At 30.6% G+C, this 22,307-nt stretch overlaps 1 protein-coding gene across 2 annotated transcripts in view; it reads left to right on the forward strand.

The window, feature by feature from the left end:
- The window catches only part of LOC145753014 (uncharacterized), an 83,812-nt gene that overhangs the window by 60,699 nt on the left and 806 nt on the right, over positions 1-22,307 (forward strand). The window contains exons 102-154 of one of the 2 annotated variants that reach the window (XM_082569393.1): positions 41-261; positions 606-752; positions 964-1,172; positions 1,322-1,484; positions 1,823-1,945; positions 2,175-2,299; positions 2,433-2,613; positions 2,724-2,900; positions 3,220-3,333; positions 3,700-3,819; positions 4,257-4,388; positions 4,861-5,094; positions 5,163-5,420; positions 5,878-5,970; positions 6,374-6,588; positions 6,788-6,938; positions 7,168-7,324; positions 7,697-7,790; positions 8,047-8,171; positions 8,408-8,544; positions 8,901-9,014; positions 9,266-9,440; positions 9,712-9,776; positions 10,014-10,162; positions 10,498-10,627; positions 11,066-11,139; positions 11,275-11,367; positions 11,780-11,992; positions 12,293-12,470; positions 12,610-12,767; positions 13,128-13,244; positions 13,443-13,532; positions 14,017-14,181; positions 14,704-14,829; positions 15,092-15,295; positions 15,452-15,676; positions 15,977-16,180; positions 16,580-16,684; positions 16,802-16,906; positions 17,020-17,129; positions 17,309-17,423; positions 17,569-17,682; positions 18,063-18,248; positions 18,332-18,418; positions 18,574-18,681; positions 18,830-18,925; positions 19,358-19,478; positions 19,566-19,665; positions 19,747-19,880; positions 20,238-20,442; positions 20,807-21,036; positions 21,102-21,304; positions 21,716-21,801. In XM_082569393.1, the coding sequence (XP_082425519.1) occupies positions 41-261; positions 606-752; positions 964-1,172; positions 1,322-1,484; positions 1,823-1,945; positions 2,175-2,299; positions 2,433-2,613; positions 2,724-2,900; positions 3,220-3,333; positions 3,700-3,819; positions 4,257-4,388; positions 4,861-5,094; positions 5,163-5,420; positions 5,878-5,970; positions 6,374-6,588; positions 6,788-6,938; positions 7,168-7,324; positions 7,697-7,790; positions 8,047-8,171; positions 8,408-8,544; positions 8,901-9,014; positions 9,266-9,440; positions 9,712-9,776; positions 10,014-10,162; positions 10,498-10,627; positions 11,066-11,139; positions 11,275-11,367; positions 11,780-11,992; positions 12,293-12,470; positions 12,610-12,767; positions 13,128-13,244; positions 13,443-13,532; positions 14,017-14,181; positions 14,704-14,829; positions 15,092-15,295; positions 15,452-15,676; positions 15,977-16,180; positions 16,580-16,684; positions 16,802-16,906; positions 17,020-17,129; positions 17,309-17,423; positions 17,569-17,682; positions 18,063-18,248; positions 18,332-18,418; positions 18,574-18,681; positions 18,830-18,925; positions 19,358-19,478; positions 19,566-19,665; positions 19,747-19,880; positions 20,238-20,442; positions 20,807-21,036; positions 21,102-21,304; positions 21,716-21,801 (7,761 nt within the window). The remainder of the gene's footprint in view (positions 1-40; positions 262-605; positions 753-963; positions 1,173-1,321; positions 1,485-1,822; positions 1,946-2,174; positions 2,300-2,432; positions 2,614-2,723; positions 2,901-3,219; positions 3,334-3,699; positions 3,820-4,256; positions 4,389-4,860; positions 5,095-5,162; positions 5,421-5,877; positions 5,971-6,373; positions 6,589-6,787; positions 6,939-7,167; positions 7,325-7,696; positions 7,791-8,046; positions 8,172-8,407; positions 8,545-8,900; positions 9,015-9,265; positions 9,441-9,711; positions 9,777-10,013; positions 10,163-10,497; positions 10,628-11,065; positions 11,140-11,274; positions 11,368-11,779; positions 11,993-12,292; positions 12,471-12,609; positions 12,768-13,127; positions 13,245-13,442; positions 13,533-14,016; positions 14,182-14,703; positions 14,830-15,091; positions 15,296-15,451; positions 15,677-15,976; positions 16,181-16,579; positions 16,685-16,801; positions 16,907-17,019; positions 17,130-17,308; positions 17,424-17,568; positions 17,683-18,062; positions 18,249-18,331; positions 18,419-18,573; positions 18,682-18,829; positions 18,926-19,357; positions 19,479-19,565; positions 19,666-19,746; positions 19,881-20,237; positions 20,443-20,806; positions 21,037-21,101; positions 21,305-21,715; positions 21,802-22,307) is intronic. The other variant, XM_082569394.1, reaches the window with a different exon arrangement.

Below are 22,307 nucleotides of genomic sequence, written 5' to 3' on the forward strand. Positions count from 1 at the left end.
GAAAACGTTGATGTAATCAAAATTTTTATTTTTTTTGTAGATATATTTGCGTGAGTGGAGCAACAAAACCAAACCCCAATGATGGGGTGACAGGTTACCCATGCCCCAGAGGGTTTTACTGTCCAGCTGGTAACACTGTGCCTTTGGGTTGTACCCCAGGGTTATATAGCCCTAATGAGGGGGCTGCGAACTGTACAGAATGTGACCCCGGTTTTGTTTGTGGGTCATCTAACATGAGCGTCCAAATACCATGTTGGGCAGGTAAGCAAAATTTTTAATTTACCGAAAAATTAAAAAATTGTTAAAAATTTTATGATTTTAATTTTTTATTGATAATTATTAAAAAAAGATGTTTAATTTGGCAGATCAATGTTTTATATACCATTTTTTTCATACCTACTAAGAGTGATAGGTTTTATATATATTTTTGGAAAAAAAGCATGCAGTTGGGACTTATTTTTAAGCTATCTGTAAATGCTGGGCTCAAGGGCAAATATTGTGGCATAAGTGGGTTTCGAACCCGAAACCTTTTGGCTCATAGTCTAAAATCATGATGCTACATCACACCTAATGATACTTTTTTTTACATTTTTCAAAAATTTTAGGGTACTTTTGTGGGGTGGGGACTGCGATACCAGAACCATGTCCGGAGTCAACTTTTAATGATAAGGAAGGGGCACGAGATAATTCATCCTGTCTTCCCTGCTCTTTGGGATCATTTTGTAACGGGACCGGAAATTCAGCAGTTGCAGGTAAATATTATATTCCAGTTAAAAACTTCTATTTGTGGTGCTTAAAATTTTTTTTAATATTAGGTAGTTAAATTGTATCTACCAAGTGGGTTAAAATACTGCATTTAAATAGTCAGCATAATTTGTTTATAATTTTTAAAGTAAAGTTACTGCTATTTTTTTATAAAACTATAAAATTTTCAAAAAAAAAATTTTTTTTTGTCAATTTTAGGGTCATGCTCTGCGGGTTATTTTTGCGAGGAAGGTAGTTCTTCTCCCACGCCCTCAGAAACTGACCCTCTAGCTTCACCCTACAATGGGCCGTGCCCCGTGGGACGGTACTGCACAGATGGCGTCACTGCCCCGATTTTGTGCCCTGCTGGGACAGTACGAAATACAACTGGGGCAGCAACCGCTGACGAATGTTTTCCATGCAACCCAGTAATTAACGTTTTTTTATTTTATTTTTGTAAATAAATTAAAGAAAAATATTTTTACTGTTTTGTGCTTTGACAATTTTTATTTTTTGTTAAAAATAGCTGGGTTTATTTTGGAAAATTTGTTCAAATTTTTTTGCAAAATTTTTTTAGGGATTTTACTGCTTGAATGAGGGTCAGTCTTACCCCACAGCTCCATGTTCCCCTGGGTTTTACTGCCCTGGTAATGCCTCAAACACTAACCCCAACTTATTTGTTTGCCCAATCGGATATTTCTGTCCTGAGGAGTCTTCAGCACCTCAACCTTGCCAAACAGGTAGCAAAAGTTTTTGATTAATTTATCCTCGATGTGGGAAGGTCGACATTATAACCTAAATATAGAGTAACACCAGTTACCCCAACCCAGTCTCGAGTTGCCTTTGGCAGTTTAAAATATTATACATTATAATTGCCTGATAATTAAGCTGCTGATCAAGTGCTGGCTAAGCAGAAGTTTATATCATTTATAGTGTTTTATGGAAGCAGTGGTGATCAAACCCTTGATCTTATGTAGTAAAGCTAAGTGTTTTAACCGTTTTAATATACCCTTATGGTTGGGTTATATAAGTGTTATAAATTTTTTAGTTTAACTTAAACTTTTATTTATGTGTCCAGGTTCTTATACACCAAATGAGGGAAGTTCTGTTTGTGATTTATGTCGACCCGGATTTTATTGCCAGGATACCACGTCATCTGCTGATCAACAATTATGTCCAGCTTACTCATACTGTCCAGAAGGTGGAGCTATTTCTTTTTTTTTTTTAATTTTCTTTTGAATGTAGAATAGTTTAAACCAAGCTATTAAAAAAATTGATTTATTTTTTTAATATTTATCCTCGATGTGGGAAAAACGGCTTCACGACCCAAACAAGGAGTAACATAAGTTACCCCAACACAGTCTCAAGTTTTTGTTAAAATTTAAAATATTTAGAATAATTTTTTAATTACTGTTTTTGCTTTATTTTAGGTACACCTTATCCTATAGCTTGTCCGAATGGAACTTACACTTTAAATACAACTCTTGGTTTGAAAAGCGCTACAGATTGCTTTCCATGTCCTGCTGGAAGTTTTTGCACTGGAGGTCAAATACAGGTAAAATATTTTAAATTTAGAAAATAGTTGGATTTAGACTTAAAAGGTTTCAGGTTCGAGCCCCACCAATGTTTCAGGTTCGAGCCCACCAAAATTATAAAGTCCAAAAAATGTAAATTTTAAATTTTTTTAGGGTGAATGCTTAGCGGGGTACTTGTGCGTTACCCGGGCATACTCCCCTGTCCATAATGGGCCAACAACTGGATGTGGGAAGGATGAAACCTGTGCGGGTGCTTGCCCTGCCGGGTCTTACTGTTTAAATGGTCAAGTTGATCCCCTAAAATGCCCTGAAAATACAATAAGAGAACTACCAGGTTAAATTTCATGATTTTTTATTTTTTCTATGATTTTTTTTTCTTCAAAATTTAAATTTGGTTTATTTTATGTAAATTGTGCCTTAAAACAAAAAAAAATCATTTTTTAGGTGGTAGTCAGTTGTCAGACTGTTTATATTGTCCGCCTGGCCGTTGGTGTCGCGAGGGTAAACCATTTTCTGACCCATGTCCAACTGGTCATTATTGTCTTGGTCTAAACACCAGTGATTGTAATATGGACGCTGGACCTCAACCCTGCCCACTTTATAGATTTCAAAACGAAACAGGTAAAAATATATTAAAAAAATTATCAGAACATTTGGTCTAACTTCATAAGGTCCTGGGTTTGATCCCCACTGGTCTTATGTTGTAGTACCCTTGAGTTAGATCCTTTAAACGGTATGAACTTCTGCTGAGCCAACATTTAATCAGCAGCATAATTATCGGGCAATTATAATCTATATAATATCCCTAACTGATGTTACTCTATGTTTAGGTTGTGACCTTTTCATATTAAGGATAAATAAATAAAACAAATTTTTTTTTTCAACTTTATATTTCATATATTATTTGTTACGAGATTCAATTGTAAAATGTTATTGTCAGGTGGTGAAAAAGTTGAAGATTGTTTACCTTGTCCACCTGGATTCTGGTGTAACGAAACAGGGTTGTCAGATTATTCTTCATCAGCTTGTGAGCTTGGATTTTATTGCACAGGAGGTAAGTTAAAATATTTTAAAACGGAAACCCTGCTGTCATTTGTTTACAGTTTATTACTTAAAATAATATTTAAGTTTTAAAAAATAAAATTTGCTTTTTTTAAATTAGTTTACTATATATTAGGTCCTGGGTTTGATGCCCACTGCTTTCATGTTTTAGCGCTTTTAAGTAAGGAATAAAAAAGGGTAAACTTCTGCCCGGACAAATGTCAAATTGGCGGTTCAAATATCAAATATTTACAATCTTATAATTTATTAAACTGCTAAACAGAGTAACAAATGTTACTCTACATTTAGGCTGTAAAGTCAGGCATCCCATTTTGAGGATAAATAAACATTGAAAATTATATTTTAATTTCTTGTACAGGTGGCCAACCTCCAACTAAGTGTCCAGCAGGAACTTTAAGAAATGTGTCTGGGGCAACTTCACAGGACGATTGTAGTCCATGCACTGGTGGTTATTACTGCCCAGATCCAGTTTCAACCGGTTTGTTGGATTTATATTTTTAAATTCATTGCTTTTAAGAATATTTTTTTAATAACTGACTGCATGGCGGAGTGGTCAAAACACTTGGCTTTACTACATAAGGTTTTGGGCTTAATCCCCACTGCTCTCATGCTGTAGTACCCTTAAGTAAGGCGCTATAAGCGGTATGAACTCCTGCTAAGCCAATACTTAATTAGCAGTTTAGTTACCGGCAATTATAATCTATAATATCCCAAACTGCCGAAGGCAACTCAAGACTGGGTTAAGGTTACAAGTGTTCTCTTTGTTAAGGTCGTGCAGTCAGACTTCCCACATCGAGGATAAATAAATAAAAACTTATCATAATATGTATAAAAAACTATTTATAGGTAATATAGTTTTTTATATTTTCTAATATTGTAACCTTAAATTTTCATTATAATTTTTGTATTTTAAAGGAGTTACAAATATTAATGGAATACCTTGTGAAGCTGGTTATCAATGTCCTGAAGGTTCAGTCAGTCAACAACCGTGTACTGCTGGTTATTTCTGTCTTGAACTAACAAGTGTACCTGAAATTTGCCCTGGAGGTAGGTTTAAAAAATTTTCTAAACTTAAAAAAAAATATCGTGGTTAGAAAACTTGGTACATGAGATCGTGGGTGTGATCCCCACTGCTTTCACATTTTAGCTTTCCTAAGTAATTGTACAAACTTCTGCTAAGTTTGTAATAAATTGGCAAGTTAATTATTTGGCAAATATAGTTTTAGTTTAACTTCATGAGGTCCTGGGTTTGATTCTTACTGCTTCCATGATGCAGTGCCCTTGAGTAAGGTGCTAGAAATAGTATGAATTTCTGCTGAGCCAATATTTATTCAGCATCCTAATTATTTGGCAATTATATTTATAATACCCCAAACTGATAAAGTAACTAGAGACTGGGTCAGATTTACATATATTACTTTATGTTTAGGTCGTGAAGTCGGCCTTTCCACATTGAGGATAAATATAAAAACTTAACTAACTTATATCTATACTTAAGTTATTTTTGTATTGTTTTCAGGATATTTTTGTCCAAATGGATCTTATGCTACAACAATCTGTGACTATCCATTCTACTGCCCTGAAGGAACTGGTTATCCTCTTCCTTGTGACATCGGTTATCAACCTTTAAACATTTCTGGACTCCGTGACACTCTGACGACCGCGTGTATGATCTGTCCGCCTGGAAGCTACAGAAATTCTTCGACTGATGATAAATGTCAGGCATGTCCGCCAGGGTATTTCTGCCCTGAAGGTAAAAAATTTTTAAATTAAATTTTTTTAAACTTTTTGTGTAATATTTAAAATTAAAATTGTTCTCAGGAACGGGGAATTACCAAGAAAACCCATGCCCCGTTGGACATTACTGTCCTGAAGGGGGTATTACCTCTCTTGGGGGGTCAACAGGTTTCCCAATTCCTTGTCCGGTTGGAACATTCGGACAGCAGTCAGGGTCGGAATTTTCAGTCTGCCAGTTGTGTTCTGCAGGGTTGTATAATAACAAAGAAGGTCAGGCTGCCTGTTTTCCTTGTGGTAGTTCAGCTAGTTCTGCTGCAGGAGCTACTGAATGTACTTGTGATGGTAAGATTATTAATTTATTCTTTAAATTAACTTTTTTTATTTATTCTTGTTGGGATGGTTGACCTTTTGACTTAAACAGAGGGGGCAAGTGACCCACAAGTCATAGAATTACCCTGACCTAGTCTCAAATTGACTTTTGCAGTTTGGGATATTATAGAATATAATAACCCAATAACTAGATTTTTGATTTGTTTTTGGCTCAGCAAAAGATCATTCTATTTATAGCACCTCAAACTTTAGCATGGAAACAGTGGAGATTAAACTTATGATTTTATATAGTAATAACAAGTGTTTTGATTTTTTTACTATGCTGCCAAGCATTTACTCATAATTTTTGACTAAGATTTGTATAATAAATATAAAAATATAGTTTATTTGTTGTTATAATCTACTATAGATTTTATTATTTCTTTTGCATTTTAAATTATTAGGTCACTAAGTACATTTTATTTTGTAGGATTTAATAGAGCTTTCCAAGCTAGTGATGGTTCGTGTACTTGTGAAAGTGGATATATTTACTACAATGAAATCAATCAACTACAATCTGAAGGTAATGTCTAAGTAGTTAAAAATGTACTTTGTTAAAAAATTGGAAAAACATGCATGTTGTTTAAAAATTAAATATTTAAATAGAATTTTGTATTTATTCTGCATGGTGTAGTGGTAAGAACACTTCATTTTACAGTATAAGGTCAATAGTTTGATTCTCACAGCTTTTGTGTTGTATTGCCAATAACTAAGGCGCTATATATGGTTTAAACTTCTGCTAAGCCAATTAACTAATTATCTATTTTGCAAAATGCCTTATAATAATTAAAACTACCAAAGGTAACTCAAGACTGGGTCAGGGCAATAACTATTACTCTACGTTTAGGTCCTAATTTCCTTATTAAGACTAAAAATATACAAAAATATATTTCGGAAAAAAAAAACATTTTTTATTATTTTTTTAGGCAATGCACAATTTTCTTGCCAAGCTCTGGTTGACGAACGCTGCAGTGCTGAGCAAGCACGACGAGCCACCGACAGATATTGTGTCAATCCATCGATTGATGCTTGTGAAGCATGTGGTGTAGATGGTGGTGTGTTTAATGTTGATTATGGAATCTGTGTTTGTAATTCTGTGACTGTACCTGACGAAATAGAGTGTGCTGTAGGCTGTAATGAGGTAAATTACACTTTTTAGTTTAAATATTTTATTATTTTTAATTTTTTATATATTTTTTTTTTAATCTTTTATTTTTTTATATTGATTGGTTTTTGATTTTAGCTTTTTAAAATTCTTTAATTTAAATTTTTTTTTTTATATTATTTTTTTTAACCTAAAAACTGGAATTTTGTAAATTTAAATATTTTTTAAATTGAAGGTTACTTCTACTATGGACACCAGTACTGGTGTTTTATCAGTTACAACAACCAGTTTATCAGATGGTGCTGCAACAACTATAGAAGTACCAAATCTTTATGGACCAATTGATGTATTAAATGGGAACACAAACACGTTTTTCACTCAAATGTGTAAGTTTTTTTTTAAATTAAATTTATTATTTTAAGCATGATGTAGTGGTCAAAACGCTTGGATTTAGTACATGAGGTCCTGGGTTTGATCCCCACTGCTCTCATTCTGTAGCTCCCTTCAGTTAGTTGCTATAAATGGTATAAACTACTGCTAAACCTTAAAAACGGAAACTTAATTATTTGGCAATTAAAACTTTTAAAACTTGTATTTTTATATTTTTTTATGTAGCACCACTTGGTATATATGCTGTACCACCTTCAGCAAGTGACACTGCACAATCTGTTGTGGATGGTTCTGTGTTGACGGATATTAATTCTCCTGGTTCTGCCAGAAGGAGGAGATCTATATATGAGGACGAAGATATGACAAGTTATTTTGGCAGAAAGTAAGATTCTGAGTTTTAAAATTTGAATTTTGTGTGTTTTTATTTATTTTCTATTTAGTAGGGCTAACTTTATAACTTAAACATAGAGTAAATTTTTTTACCTCGATCTAGTCTTAAGTTGATATTAGCAGTTTGAGATATTATATATTATAAATGTATAATAATTAACTTGCTTTTTTTGGCTTTTGGCTTGGAAAAAGTTTATATTGTCTCTAGCAGCTTACTTAAGGGCACTATAGCATGAGAGCAGTGGGAATCGAACCCGGGACCTCAAGTCGTAAATATAATTTTATATTTTTTTAGACACAACTTTTTTTTTTATCTTTTTTATTTAATTTTCGAAGTAAAAATGACAAAAATGTTGTACTTTAGAATACTTCAAGTTACTAATGCTACAACCACCACTGCACCTCCAGTTAATGTTGCTTTAGCTGGACTTATTGGAAGTCCAACTATATGCTTACAGGTACCTCAAAAGTCTTAATAATATTATTATTTTTTATTTTTGCAAGTTGTTTATCAAAAATAAATATCAAATTTTTGTAAGGCACTTTTTAAAGAGTTTATTTTACACTTGATGCTGTTTTTTTTTGGTCTTAACATATAAAAAAACACATTTTTTGCAAAATATGCATGATTTTACTATTTTAAGATATTAAAAATTTTTGAACTTACGTATTATTTTAAAATGTATTGTAAATAATTTTTGTTATTATCTGTAGTTAAATGAGATGGTTGTATTTGCTTTAAACCTGAACAACCTAAACCGAAGTTTAAGTAATTATCCGGAATATGTTCGAAATCATCTTTTTAACACTAACCCTACCTTTGATTATGGGGCTTTCAGGTAATTTATAAAAATATTTAATACTAATTTTTTTTAATTAGAATAATGAATTTGTAAAATTATAATAAAAAAATTGTAATTTGAAAAAAAAAATTGTAATAAAAAATTATAATTTTTTTTTAGTTTTGCGTTTAGTTAATATTTTTTTAAATTTAAATTTTTTTTAAATAAATATGCATTAACAATTCTGAATTAGTTTTTAAAAAATATTTTTTAATTGTCATAATTTTTTGCAGACAACTCCAAGTTTTAGTTACACAATCAAATTATACTGTCACCAACTTTGCACATGTGTTTTTGGAGCCAGGAACTTATGTATTTGCTGACTCACAAAATATCAACGATCAACTTATAATTACCGTTTTAGTTAACGGTAAATACAATATATTGTTTAAGTTATGGCATCAGGTTAGCAGCTAAGTGTTTAAGTTTGGGCATCAGATCAGGTTAGCAGCTAAGGGGTTTTGGGTTCAAGTCCCACTAATGCCAAAAACATTTTTTTGAGCCCAGTGTTAAAAAATAGCTAAAACATGTAACAATCTCTTAATAAAAACTCCCCAATAAAAAGAAAAAATCGTTCCCCCAAAAAGAAAAAACCTATTGTTTTAATATGGGAAGAAGTGATAAAAATTAGACAATAATAAATAGGTTTTAGACAATAATATCTAAATTTTGTTTTAAATGGTGTTTACTTAGATTTTAAAAATAAAATATTAAAATTTTTTTCAGGTTTGTTGTGTGGTGCATCTAGAATTCAACCGGTGACTACAACTACTCTATCCAGTCTTGGTGTGGCTAAGCAATCTGTAACTAACTTATCACCTGACTGGGTTTTAATTACTGGTAATAAGTTAAAATTAGTTATGTTTAAATAAAAAAGATTTTTTTACCTTTAGGGCTATTAAATTAATTTAATTTATTTTTGATTAAAATACTATTAAAATTTTTTTTTAAATATCTTTTAAGGTCTGGTTAAAATTTATTTTTATTTTTAAAACCTATTAAATAGACATACACTTAATTTGAGCTTTTTTTATTTAGATTTGCAACTTCTGCTGAATTACATAAAATCACGATATTTTAATTTTTTTTAGTTATTCTTGTCTTATTTGGTGTTGCTGCTTTGGCTCTTATAATTGGTGTAATAATATGGAGACCTCAAGATGCGGGGATTTACCCAATGCGATACTGGAAGCCTAGATACAGAGCATTAGGTGAACAATATACCCCACCCCAGAAAATGGGAGTGGTTGCTTCAACAGACACAAGGTGGATTTTATTTATTGGTTATTAATATTTTTAAATTTATTTTAAGGAAAATTGCTTAAAAATTATTTAATAAAGTAACAACTAGCAATTCTTTGGATTTTATGGTATTTTTTATGGTACATTATTTATTATTTTTTTTATATTACAACTTTAAAATTTACTTATTTTTTATTTTAAGTAAATTTTACATAATAAAGTATGCAATTTTTGTATTTTTTTGCTAATTTTAAAATTTATATATTTTATTTAAATTTAACTTAATACTTAACAGAGAGGGGCTTGGGTTAATTAGAGAAAGAGGGGAAGCTGAAGGGGCTGAAACAAATCTTGTAAAAGGTATTTTAAAACTTAAAAAAAGAATATTGTTTAATTATTTTTATGAAAAAAAATCGTGTCGTATTTTGAAATGAACAGAAGGTTTAAAAAAATTAAAGTTTTTAGTACATTTCCTAATAAATTTTTGACTTTAATTTTACTACTTAAGGTCTTGTGTTTGATTCTCACTGCTCTTCTAATTTCAAAAATGAAAATATAAAAACAATTTTTTTTTCTCAATTTATTTTTTATTTTTAGATGAACAGTTACTTGAAGATTTCAACGTGAGAACACTTTATGACAAACTTGAAGACCAAACTTTACATTTATCATCGCAATTAAATAAACATCAGAACAGTTTGGAAGGATTTTATGAAAGAATTAACAACCAAACTGAAGGGCTAAAGGTAAAAAATAAAAATAACCGGCAGTGTGGTGTAGTGGTTAGAAAACATGGTTTTACTACATGAGGTCTAGGGTTCAATCCCCATTGCATCCATGGTTTTGTATCCTTGAGTAAGGTAATATAAATAGTATAAGCTACTACTGTGCCAAAATAATCGGCAGTTTAATTATTAGGCAATTATATTCAATAATATTCAAAAATGTCAAAGTCAACTTGAGACTGAGGAAGGGTAACTGATGTTACTTTACTTTTAGGCTGTTGAGTCGACCTTCTAACATTGAGAATAAATAAATACAAAAAAAATTTGCTTATTCACATTTTCTTATATTTTTATAGAACATGTTGAACAAGTTGGATGTATCTAAACTTGAAGAAGTAGAGAAAAGAAGAAGAGGTTCAGCAGGTGCAACTGTTATTCATACTTCACTACAGATGGACGGAATTAACAGGGACATTAAACTAGCTGGTAGGCTAAAAAAATTGTTAATTATAATTAATATCGTAAAATTTAAAAATTAATTCTTGCAAATAATAGTTATTTTTAAACGCTGATTTATTATTGGCACTGTGGTTTAGTGGTTAGAACACTTTGCTTTACAACATGATATCATGGGTTTGATCCCCACTGCTTTCATATCATAGCACCTTTAAGTAAGGCGCTTTAAATGGTTTAAACTCCTGTCAAGGTGAAAACTAAATAGCAGAATATTTATCGGACAAATAAAATTAATAATATTCCAAACTGCCAAAGGCAACTTGAGACTAGGTTGGGTTAAATGTTACTCGATGTTTAGGTTGTGAAGTTGTTTTTCAAACCTTAAGAAAAATAATAAAAAAAATGTAAAATTTACTTAAATTTTTAAGTATATTAATTTAGTTTTTAACTGTTTACTATTTTTTAAAGGTGGTGCATCTATGAGAGAAAAAGAATTACTGAGATCTCTAGAAATGCTCATCAACAAACTTAACACTGGAAAAGTAAAAAAACTTTTCCCAAATTTTTAATTGAAGTTCCAATTATTTAACTTAAAATATTAAATTTTGTTCCTAAATTTTTTAATTTGTATGTTATTTAAAAATATTTTTTTAGTGATTATTTTTTTTGTTAATTAGATTGCAGTATCTGATGAGGTTATATCAGATGCTTATAGAAGGTTACAAGGTCTCGAAGAAAAAGATAAAGTAACTAAATCTAAACCACTGAAGGTACGTTTATTATCATAAATGTTATATTTTATTTACAGAAATTTATAACTAACCAGTTAAATAAATTAACTTAAATAAAAACTTTAAATTAAATAAAAATCTCAAATAAAAACTCAACTCAAAAAACTAACTCAAATAAAAACTTTAACTTAAATAAAAAACTCAAATAAAAATTCTCAAATAAAACATCTTAAATAAAACTTAACTCAAATAAATAATGACTTAAATAAAAAGTAACTCGAATCGGAAAACCTCAAATAAAAACCCAACTTAAATAAATATTAAACTTAAGTAAAAAATAACTCGAATCATAAAACTTAACTTAAATAAACAATTACTCACATAAAATCTCAAGCTATATTTAAAAAAAAATTATTTTCCTAAAAATATTAATTTAAACTTTTTTATTTAGAGTGAAATGGATGATTGGAAAGCCCAAGGTAGAAATGAATTAATCAAAGCTCAACAAATGGATAAAACAGCTATGGACCAAGACCTAATTACTTCAGAAAGAGATGCTATATCTAACCTATTAATACAACATGATGGACAACGACAAAAATTACTCGCTGATTTGGATGAAAAACTTGCATTTAAAACACAAGGAGATTTATCTGAAGATGAGGTAGGAATTATAAGCTTTTTTTAAAGAATTTTTTATATTTATTTATCCTCGATTTGGGAAGGACAACTTTATAACCTAAACATATAAAAACATCAGTTACCTCGCTCCAGTCCCGATTTGCCTTTAGCTGTTTGGGATAATATGGATTCTATTTGCCTGATAATTAAGCTGCTGAAGTGCTGGCTTTGGGCATCGAACCCAGAACTTCATGTAGTGAAGCCAAGTATTTTAACCAGTACACCACACTGTTGGTTATAGGCAAAATAGAATACATTAATAGTTGTGAAAAAAAATTTTTAGATGAATTCTCTTTTATCTGCTCACGAGAGAGAATTAGAAAATGCTCTGGGTGCATTGAGTAATGAGAGAATGAGACAAATGAATGAATTAAGAGAACAACTGGCTCTGAAGAGAAAACAGAGAGAAGACCAACTTAGAAAATCTCACAACAAGCAATGTAAAGATGCAGGGTTGCCAGGTAATTTTTTAATTTTTTTAATTTTTTGTATAATGATAAAAATTTCCAGGGTTGCCAAAAATTTTTTACAGGGTTGCCAGATATTTTTTTAAATTTTTTTAAAAACACAATTTTTTTGAGTTTTTTTTTAATACTTTAGAAACTAATGATGAAACTGAACTGAATATTGACGAAGAACTTTTACTAATGGAAAAGAAATTGGAGGCGGCCATTTTGGATGAAAGCGTTCAAGCGATTAAAGAAGATACAACAAATGAGGAAGGAATTAAATTGACGAAAACATTTGACGACGAAATGGTAAAAAAAAATTTAATTTATTGCTAAAATCATAGAAAAATTCTATTTATTTTTTTTGTATTTTTATACTTAATTTTGCAAGGTCAACTTCATGACCTAAACATAGAGTAACATCAGTTACTCAAACCCAGTCTCGAGTTGCCTGTGGCAGTTTGGGATATTATTGATTATAATTGCCTGGTAATTATGCTGCTGATTAATTGCTGGCTCAGCAGGAGTTCATATCGTTTAATTTACCTTATTTAAAAGTGATACAGCATAAGAGCAGTGGGTATCAAACCCATGGCCTCATTCAGTAAAGCCAAGTGTTTCAACCACTTTACTACACTGCCAGTTACTAAAGTTACTTCATTCATTTAGGAACAAATGGTAGCAAATGGTCTCATCACTAAAGAAGTAAGAGACAAATTACAAAAACAAATTATGGAGCAGGAAAGATCTCTTAAACAAAAAATGGACGAGAAGAGAGAGATGCAGGTAAGATTTAAAATTCAAAAATCAAATTTTTTTGAGATTTAATTTTACAAAACTATCATTTTTTAATTGGAATTTGATTTTTTTGGATCACTTTTACTTCACAGTCTTTTTTATACTTTACGGTTTTTAATAATTTTTTTTCTCACGAAATTTGTTAATTTTACTTAAATTATAAAAATATTTTTATTATTTGTTAAGATGAAATCAATGCGGGATAGAATGGCTGAAAGAAAGAAACGAAGAATGAAAACTTTGAAGGAGAAACATGAGATGGAAGCTCAATTAGTTGTAAGAAACTTAATTTTATTTGTTTTATTGCATAACATAAAAAACTGAATCAATAATAATGTACAGAAATATAAATATTACTCTAAAAAAATATTTTTTTTACATATGAGATTTTGAATTCCAGTAGTATAGTGGAGTGGTTAAAACACTTAGCTTTATTATATGAGGTTCTGGGTTCGATTCCAATTGCTGTTATGCTGTAGTGCCCATAAGTAAGGCGCTATATATGGTACCAACTTTATCTAAGCCAAAAAACAATTCAAAGATTAATTATCGGACAATTGTAATCTTTAATATTCCAAACTGCCAAAGGTAACCCAAGACTGGGTCGGAGTAACCAATGTTTCTCTTTGTTTAGGCCAGAAATATGACCTTTTAATTTTTGTCTTTAAAATGATAAAATATTCTATTTAGAAATTTAAAAAAAATTTTTAATTTTTAATTTTTTTCTTTTTTTTTTTTAATTTCAAATTTTCTTTTTTAGCCTGAATTGACTCCTGAAATTAAAGAGAGACAAGAGGCTGAAGTTGAAGCCTTGGAAGCTGAGTTAAACGCTGAAGAAGTGACAATGGAGAAAGATATGGAACTTGCAATTGAAATTGAATATAACGAAGCACTGAAGGATATCCACAAGAATGCAATCGGAGAGGTAAGATTCTATTTTATTAATTTATCTTTTCTGAAAAATTTGCAAAAAAAAAATTTATATTATTTTTAAAATTAAAATAACAAAATAAAGGTAAAATGTAGTTTATTTGTATTTATTTATTCTCAATATGGAAAAGTTGACTTCACCTCCGAAACGTAGTCTAACATTTGTTACCCTAACCCAGTCTTAAGTTGACTTCGCCAGTTTAGGATAATATTTATTTTAAAAAACTGGTTATTAATCTGCCAATTAGTATTTGACTGACTGGAAAAGCTCTATGGCATGGAAGCAGTGGGGATTAAAAAATTTTGTAGATCCTTTTTATATCTAATTTTAGAATAAAAGTTTTTTTGTTACCGTCTTACAAGTAGTTTTACAAATAGATTTGTAGTTTTTAAAGTAAATACATATGTAGTTTGTGTACATATCTAGTTTATGTAGTAAATGTATCTTAATACATATGTTTGTGAATACATATGTAGTTTGTGTAGTTTTGTGAATGCATTTGTTGATTGGTTTTAGTTGTCAACAAAAGAAAATGTTGATCCTGTTCTGCAACAAGAAATTTTGGACCGATTCCGTCGACAGGTTGATGATTATGATCATCTTAACGACGTAAAACGGTCAAAACAAGCTCAAGACCTTAAAGTAAAAAAAACAAATTTTATATAAATTATTTATTCTATAGCCTTTAGAAATTTCATTTATTTTTTCTTTAATTACTAAAAACCATTTTACTGGTACCAAAATGCCTGAAAATGGCCATTTTACTGACGTTTTTCATTAACCCCCTTTTACCCCAAACTTTTTTTTAAATTATACCAAAAATTTGGCGAAATATTCCTTTATAAAATCGTTTTAGTAGTGTAGGTAATTAACAATGTAAAAGAAATTTTGGTAACCCTTTCAGGCCAAATTGGCAGCGAAACGGGCCCGCAGAGCAGCAGAAATACAGCGATCAACAGAAGAGAAATTGAAGCAGGGAAGAAAGAAGGAAGAAGAGAATAGAATGGATAATTTGAGAGAGTTAGAAGAAGAAAGCAACAGAAAACTTGCAGCAGATGATGGTTTGGATATTCCTGAAGTTAATGTCACAGACAACTTCGAAATTCAGGTTTTTTATAGTTGTTTGTTATTATTTAATTTTAATTTGTATTTTATTTATGGCTAAAACAATAAAATATTTAGATTTTTAGAAATTTAAAATTTAAAAAAAAATTTTAATTTTAAAATTAAAAATAGAAAAAAATTTTAATTGAAAAAAATTTAGGCTCTTGCTCGTGAGCAATCTCGCCTCCTAGTGGAGAGTGAGAGTCAACAATCTACCGAAGTCGACAAGCTGACATCTGATCTCGATCTTAAGGAAAAGGAAGAAAAAGAAGCTTTGGAGAAGAAGTTGCGGGAAGAGTTGGACAAAGCGACGAGGGAAACAAAAGCGAAACACGAGGCTGAGGCAAGATCGAGGACAAATCTTTCAGACGAGCAGGTTCAACAGGTGCAAAACAAATTTTATACATCATTTAGTTATTTAAATAATTTATCCGCGCACCACGGGTAAATTTAAATAATTTACCTGCGCATGAGGTCTTGGGTTCAATTCCCTCTCATGCTGTAGTGCCCTTCAGTAAGCTCCTATAAACGGAATAAACTTCCGATGAGCCAATACTTAGCTTTTAGGTTGTGAATACGACTTTCTCATATCGAGGACAAATAAATTTAAAAAAACTGTACTTACTTCTATACAACTATTGGCCTCTAAGATTTATTATATTTGAATGTAGTTTTGTTTTTTTAGCTACTAGCTGCTCATCAACAAGAAATAGACGAATTAGAAGGTGGAATTTTGAAACAACAAAACCGACAACGAGCTGTTCTAAGAGAAAAACTTGCGGCACGACGACTCAGAAAAACTCAGAACTTAAGAAGCCGACAAGAAATTGAAAAACAAACTGAACAGATTGAACAAAGAAAGGAAATGGCGCAAGTCCAATCTAAAACAGTAAGACTTTATTTTTGATATTCAATAGCTTGACCTGCAGTCGGCATTTTGATTGGTTGTATTATGGTTGCAACTCTTAACTAATATTTGCTTGTAATAATTTTCCTGCACACCACAAACAGCAGTTTTATTTATTATAAATGCCTTCAAAATAGACATACATATACATATAAATATATATATAATGTCCACTAAGGTTCGTTATATATAGATTGTTTTTATTTCCTAAAAACTCTTAAATAAACACTTTACATAATGCTTTGGTTTTTCAGTTTATTTTACCATGTATTAGTATAACTTATAACTATAGGTTTAATTATCAATGCAGCATTGTAATATTTTTTTAAAAAACACTTTTTTTGTTTTCCAAAGAACTTATTTTTATTTTTTTATTATTAGATGAAAGAAGCAGAAAGAGCTGCTATTATAGAAGGAATTGAAAGAAATGGATCTTCAAACAGTGAGAAAATTATTCAACGCGTTTTGGAGAAAAGACATGCTCAAGTAATTAAAAAAATAATATCAGTTTAGGGGAACTTTTTGGGATTTTATTTTTTAGAAAATTTTATTAAAAAAATTTAATTTTTTTGTAATCGTTAAAATTTTTTTTTCGTGTTTTAGGAATTTAAAGACCTGGAAGCAGAGTTTGCTCTTAAGAAGAAGTTGCTCTTGGAAGAAGCTCTAAAACTGGTCAAAGATCAATTTCAGAAGGATAAGGAAGAAATGGTAAATCTTATTAAATTGGTTTAAAAATGTTATTTAGAAAAATAGTTTTTATTTATTTATTTTTTATCAACATTGTTTTTTTTTGGCTTACATTAAAGTTTTAATTTTCTTAGTTGGCTCGCCACTTGCTTGAGCTAGAGAGGTTGGAAAATGAGGGATTATCTGAGGACAAACTTAATGAAAAACGAGAGAAGTTGAAGAAAAAACAACTCAAGGAATTGGGGTAAAAAAATTTTAAAATTTCTAGAAGTTGTAGTTATACAATAAAAATTTTTCTATGGTAACAATTTTATCAAACCTATAAGTTCCTTCAGTAATGCCAAGTGTTTCAACCACTACACTATTTTACCATTTTTATTTAAAAAATAAAATTAGATTTTTATTATTTTTGTATTATTTTAGTGAATTAAACAAAAATCATGCCAGCGAATGTTCTGAAATTGAAGCTGAAGTCACTGGACAGTGGAATCTTGATTTTGCTCAATCTAAACTCAAACTAAAAGAAAAACATTATCAGGTTGCAAGTTCTTACTATTTTAAACAGAAAAAAAATCAATTTACAATAAAAAAACAATTAATTCTCAACTATTTCTCCAAAAAAACCTAATAATATTTATATATAAAAAATGACACAAATTTAAAATGTTATTTTTTTGTGTTAGGAATTTTCTGAAGCTCTACGCGAACTTGCCCCAAGTTCCAATCAACAACTTTCTGCAGAAGAAGCTGAACTTTCTGCCAGAAAACTGGAAGAGACCAAACAGAAATTACAACAAGTAGTTAATGTTTTATTTTAGTCCAATTTTTTTAAATAATTTTTACTTAGTATGTAAGTTTACGACCTAAACTTAGAGTAACATTAGTTACCCTTGCCCAGTCTCAATGTACCTTTGGCAGTTTAGGATATTATTGAATATAAGTGCTTGGTAATTATAAGCTGTTGAACAAGTGTTGGCTTATATCGTTTATAGCCCCTTACTTATGGGCGCTACAGCTTCAAAAGCAACAGGGATCAAACCCAAGACCCCATTTAGTAGAAGCTGGTTAAAAGTTTTATAATTTCATAAGTAGTTTCTTTGATTTTTTTGTTATCTAATTTCAATATTAATTTTTTTTTATGAATTAATTTAAAAAAAATTTTTGAAAAATTTTTTAGGAGCAAGAAGAAGTTAAGAAGAAGTTTGCAAAGGATCGCTTGGAGTTGGAAGCAGAGGAAGAGCAGAGATTAAAAGATGCCATGGATGAATTTGAGCAATTGTTAGAGGACGAGACGGAAAAAGATAAATTGAGAGCCGAGAAAAATCTGGCAACTCTGAATCTTAGGAAAGAGAAAATGTTAAAGGTGGGGGAAACCCTGTTTTTCTTCAAAAAATAATTTAAAAAAAAAATTTTTTGGAGAAATTTTAATAAATTTTTGTTTTTTAGGAGAAACGAGCAAAGATGAAGGAAGAGATTGAGAGAGCTGCAGCAGCCGGAGCAAGTGAGGAGGAGCAGAAGAAAATTTTGGATCAGGTTTTTAAAAACATTTTTTTATTATTTTCAAGTTTCATTAGGTTAAAAAAATCTATTTAAAAAAAATTTTATGCTTTAATTTATTTGTGGTTTAAGCTTCACTTATTTTAAAGAGATTTCAATGTTTAAAATGTATTTTCATTTATTAATTTTAGCATGAGAAGGATGTAGAAAATCTTACAAACAGAATGAACAGGGAAAGGTTAAGGGTTCAATCACAACTGGAAGATCGACTTAAAAAACGAAGAAAGGAAAAAATAGACGTAAATTACTTACATTATTTATTTATATATAGATGTTTACACATTTAACTAATATTTTATCTGAATAAGATAGTTAAAAAATTCAAAATTTGTTTTTTGAAATTAATTTGATAAATTTTGGATGTTTTAAATATTAAAATAAATTTAGGCGAAGAAAACGGAACTTGAAAAAGAAAAGAAAAAGACTGAGAAGGAATTTGAAAGCAAACAGAAACAAGAACTACAAAAAGTACAAGAAAAACAGGTACAAAAACTAATAAAAAAATAAAACTAAAACTAAAAAATGAGCTGTCAATAGTTGATTTGTAATCAAGGAAAGTTGTCTATAATTAAGTTTTTTTATGGTAATTTGTCATTACAAGAAGTTGTTAACCGGAGTTAAGTTAATTTTGAGTTGAGTTGTCTTCGAGTTTATGTATCTAGGATTAAGTTGATTTTAAGTTCAATTGTCTTTAAGTTGGGTTATCTAAAGTTAAGTTGATTTTAAGATGAGTTGTCTTCGAGTTGATTTTGAGTTGAGTTGTTTTAGAGTTGAGTTGTTTTAGAGTTGAGTTGTTTTAGAGTTGAGTTGATTTTAAGTTAAGTTATTCAAAGTGAAGTTGATTTTGTGTTGAGTTCACAAAAGTAAATTGACTGGTCACTAACTTTTTTATTTTAATATTTTTTTATGATTTAGATTTCTGCTATGCAAGAGACCACCAAGATCATGGAGAAGAAGGAGGAAGAAGCTAGAGTCATCCGGGATGCTGCGGAGGCAATTTCTCCACAAAAAGAAGAGGAAAAACTTTCCCAATTTGGTAAATATCTAAAAAAAAAATTGATTTGATTTTACTTTTTAAAAAATTGACATAAAAAAAATTTAAATATTTTATTTTAACTTTTAGCACAAGTTTTAGCCCAGCCTCAAGCCCAAACTTTCACACCTATTGGTGCAATGCCACCAACTACAACACTGGTTCCTTACGCACAAGCACCTCAGATTAGGTGAGAATAAGAAATATTACTTAAACCCACAAAATAACTTTAAAAAAAAACTTTTTTTAATTAATATTTTTTCTTTTTTAGTGAGAATGATATGCATAACATGCTGTCTACTTCACCGCTTTACCAAACCCTGCAAGAAATCAGGGAGGTGTTATGCGAGGAGAAGAGCAGGGAGGGAATATCTGGTACAACACCCTCTCCGTTTGTTGGACCTGGTAAGTTAAAATGTGGTTTTGATAACGGCTGATAAAGAAATAGTTTAAAAATGAAAAAAACACTTTGTTTGTTTTTATTTATCCTCAATGTGGGAAGGTAGACTTCACGACCTAAACATAGATTACTTTTTGTTACTCCTACCCAGTCTCGAGTTACCTTTATAGATTATAATTACTCGATATTTAAACTGCTGATTAAGTGTTGGCTTAGCAGAAGTTTATACCATTTATAGCACCTTATTTAAGGGCGCTACAGCATGAAAGCAGTGGGGATCAAACCCAGGACCTCATGTAGTAAGGTTAAGTGTTCCTCATGTAGTAAGGTCAAGTTTCTAAATATTTTAATTTTTTTTGCAGACATTAACAGTTCTGAAACTGAACTAGTACCGACCCCGTTATCTGAGTTAAACGTTCGAGAACTTGTCGCTTTTAAGTTTGGAACTTTTATCCTTACATTGTTGAGGTCACGGAGATCACACCATCCCCCTCTTAACCTGCTAGTAGCCGAAAAAATACCAATGAGGTCGGAATTAGGCGGGAATGCTTTCAGAGGGTCGTTCTGGTAAGAATTTAACTTAATTGTCTAAATTTAAAAAAAATTGTTTATGATATTGCTTTGTTTATAGATAAGGCTAGACTGACGTTTTTAAATTACCTTAACCTAGTCTCAAGTTGCCCTTAACAGTTTTGGATTATTCATTTTAATTGCCCGGTAATTAATCTGGGGGGACTAATTGTTGGCTTAGAAGGAGTTCATAGCGTTTATAGTGCCTCACTTAAGGGCGCTGCAGCAAAAGCACAGTGGGGAATGAACCCAGGACCTTAAGTATTACCGCCAAAGTTAACCACTACCTCACCAAATTTTATTAACATAAAATTGACAATTACGTAAGTAATAAATAATTTAATTTTAATTTTTTTCTTAGTTTTGATGAGGGCAATGGTATTCTTTACATCAAACGGGACCGCCTTCTACAAGACTCTGTCGGTCGTCTTTCGCTTCTGATTGTCCACACGGTGGCGCACATTGCATGTGGAGATCTCTCCAGCGATATGGACTTGAATTTCGTTCAAGAATTTTACCAATGTCTTGCTGTACTTAGTGACGACCTGTTCTTTGCTAGATACAGGGACAATCCAGAGACATTTAAAGAAGGTTAATATATTATTGATATAAAAATTTTAAAATAAATATAAAAATTTAAAAAAACATTTTTTTAGGAAAAATGCCTAATCATGATCTTACGCAAGATCTGCTGGACGTGAAGCTACCAGACCGTGACGTCATCACGCCCGGCGACGTGACGCCATCAAAGTCATTCCACCAGAGGGCGGTAGAGGAGAGGTTGGGAAAGTATGCGCAGGTTGCAATTAGCGGAACTGTGAGGGACGAATTGGGTGGAATTGAAGGAAAAGTGAAAAACGTAAATTTTTTAGATTTTTTTAAATTTTTTTTTTATTTTTAAATAAATAAAAAATAATATAGCTTGTCCTTACCTATTAAGCTCCTGTATATGCTGGTTTGGTATGTTCTATAACTATAGTGCGATTTATATATTTTATTGTGATTTTTGGTATCCGCCCATAATTCTGAAAACCATTTTTTAGAATAGACTTTTTACCGAAATTTGGGCAAATTTTTAAGGGTTAATTAAAGGGTGTTTTTCCAAAGGGGTTAGGAAAATGGGGGGCCAATAAAAAATGCATGTTTTTAGGTGTACGACAATTTTAAGCATATAGTTTTGTTGGAAAAATAAATTTGGTAACATAGCGTTTTTTGCGATGTTTTTCAGGAATTTGATAATTTTAAATATATTTTTTTTAAATATTTTTAGGCTAAGGGTGATGGGACTTTGGATAAAATCGACGAAAAACTTTCAACTTTGCTTCCAAGTCTTCCACCAACTTCTCAATCCAACAAGTAAGTGTTAAACTTACAATCTATATTTAATCAAGCTTAGAGGACAATATATATATAAATAAACTTGTAATAATTTTAAATATTTATATATGTAAATTTAGGATTTAAAGGGTTTATGAGTTGAACACACATATATGTATATATATATGTTACAAAACGTTTCACGTTTGCTTGGCTCACTTTTTATTAAAAACAGGTTACTTACAATATAAAACAGAGTATACTTAAACGTTCAAAGTAAGACTAATGTAACATAAAGCTACCGCGCTATCGCAGAGAGAAATAGTTGCGCGCCGTTAATTAGTGCGTAAGCATAATCAAGTCAATCAACGCTCCCACGTTACAAGTTTTCTAAACACGCTAAAAGCACGTTGACACCTACATTAGGTTCTACTGAACCACAAATGTAACATATATTTATGCTATATTTGCTATACCAAAGGGTTATATTATTATATTTATATATCAGTTTTGACCTTATTACCTTAATTAAAATATTACTGGTT

The sequence above is a fragment of the Corella eumyota genome, chromosome 5 (genome assembly GCF_963082875.1).
Source record: "Corella eumyota chromosome 5, kaCorEumy4.1, whole genome shotgun sequence".
Classification (NCBI taxonomy): domain Eukaryota; kingdom Metazoa; phylum Chordata; class Ascidiacea; order Phlebobranchia; family Corellidae; genus Corella; species Corella eumyota.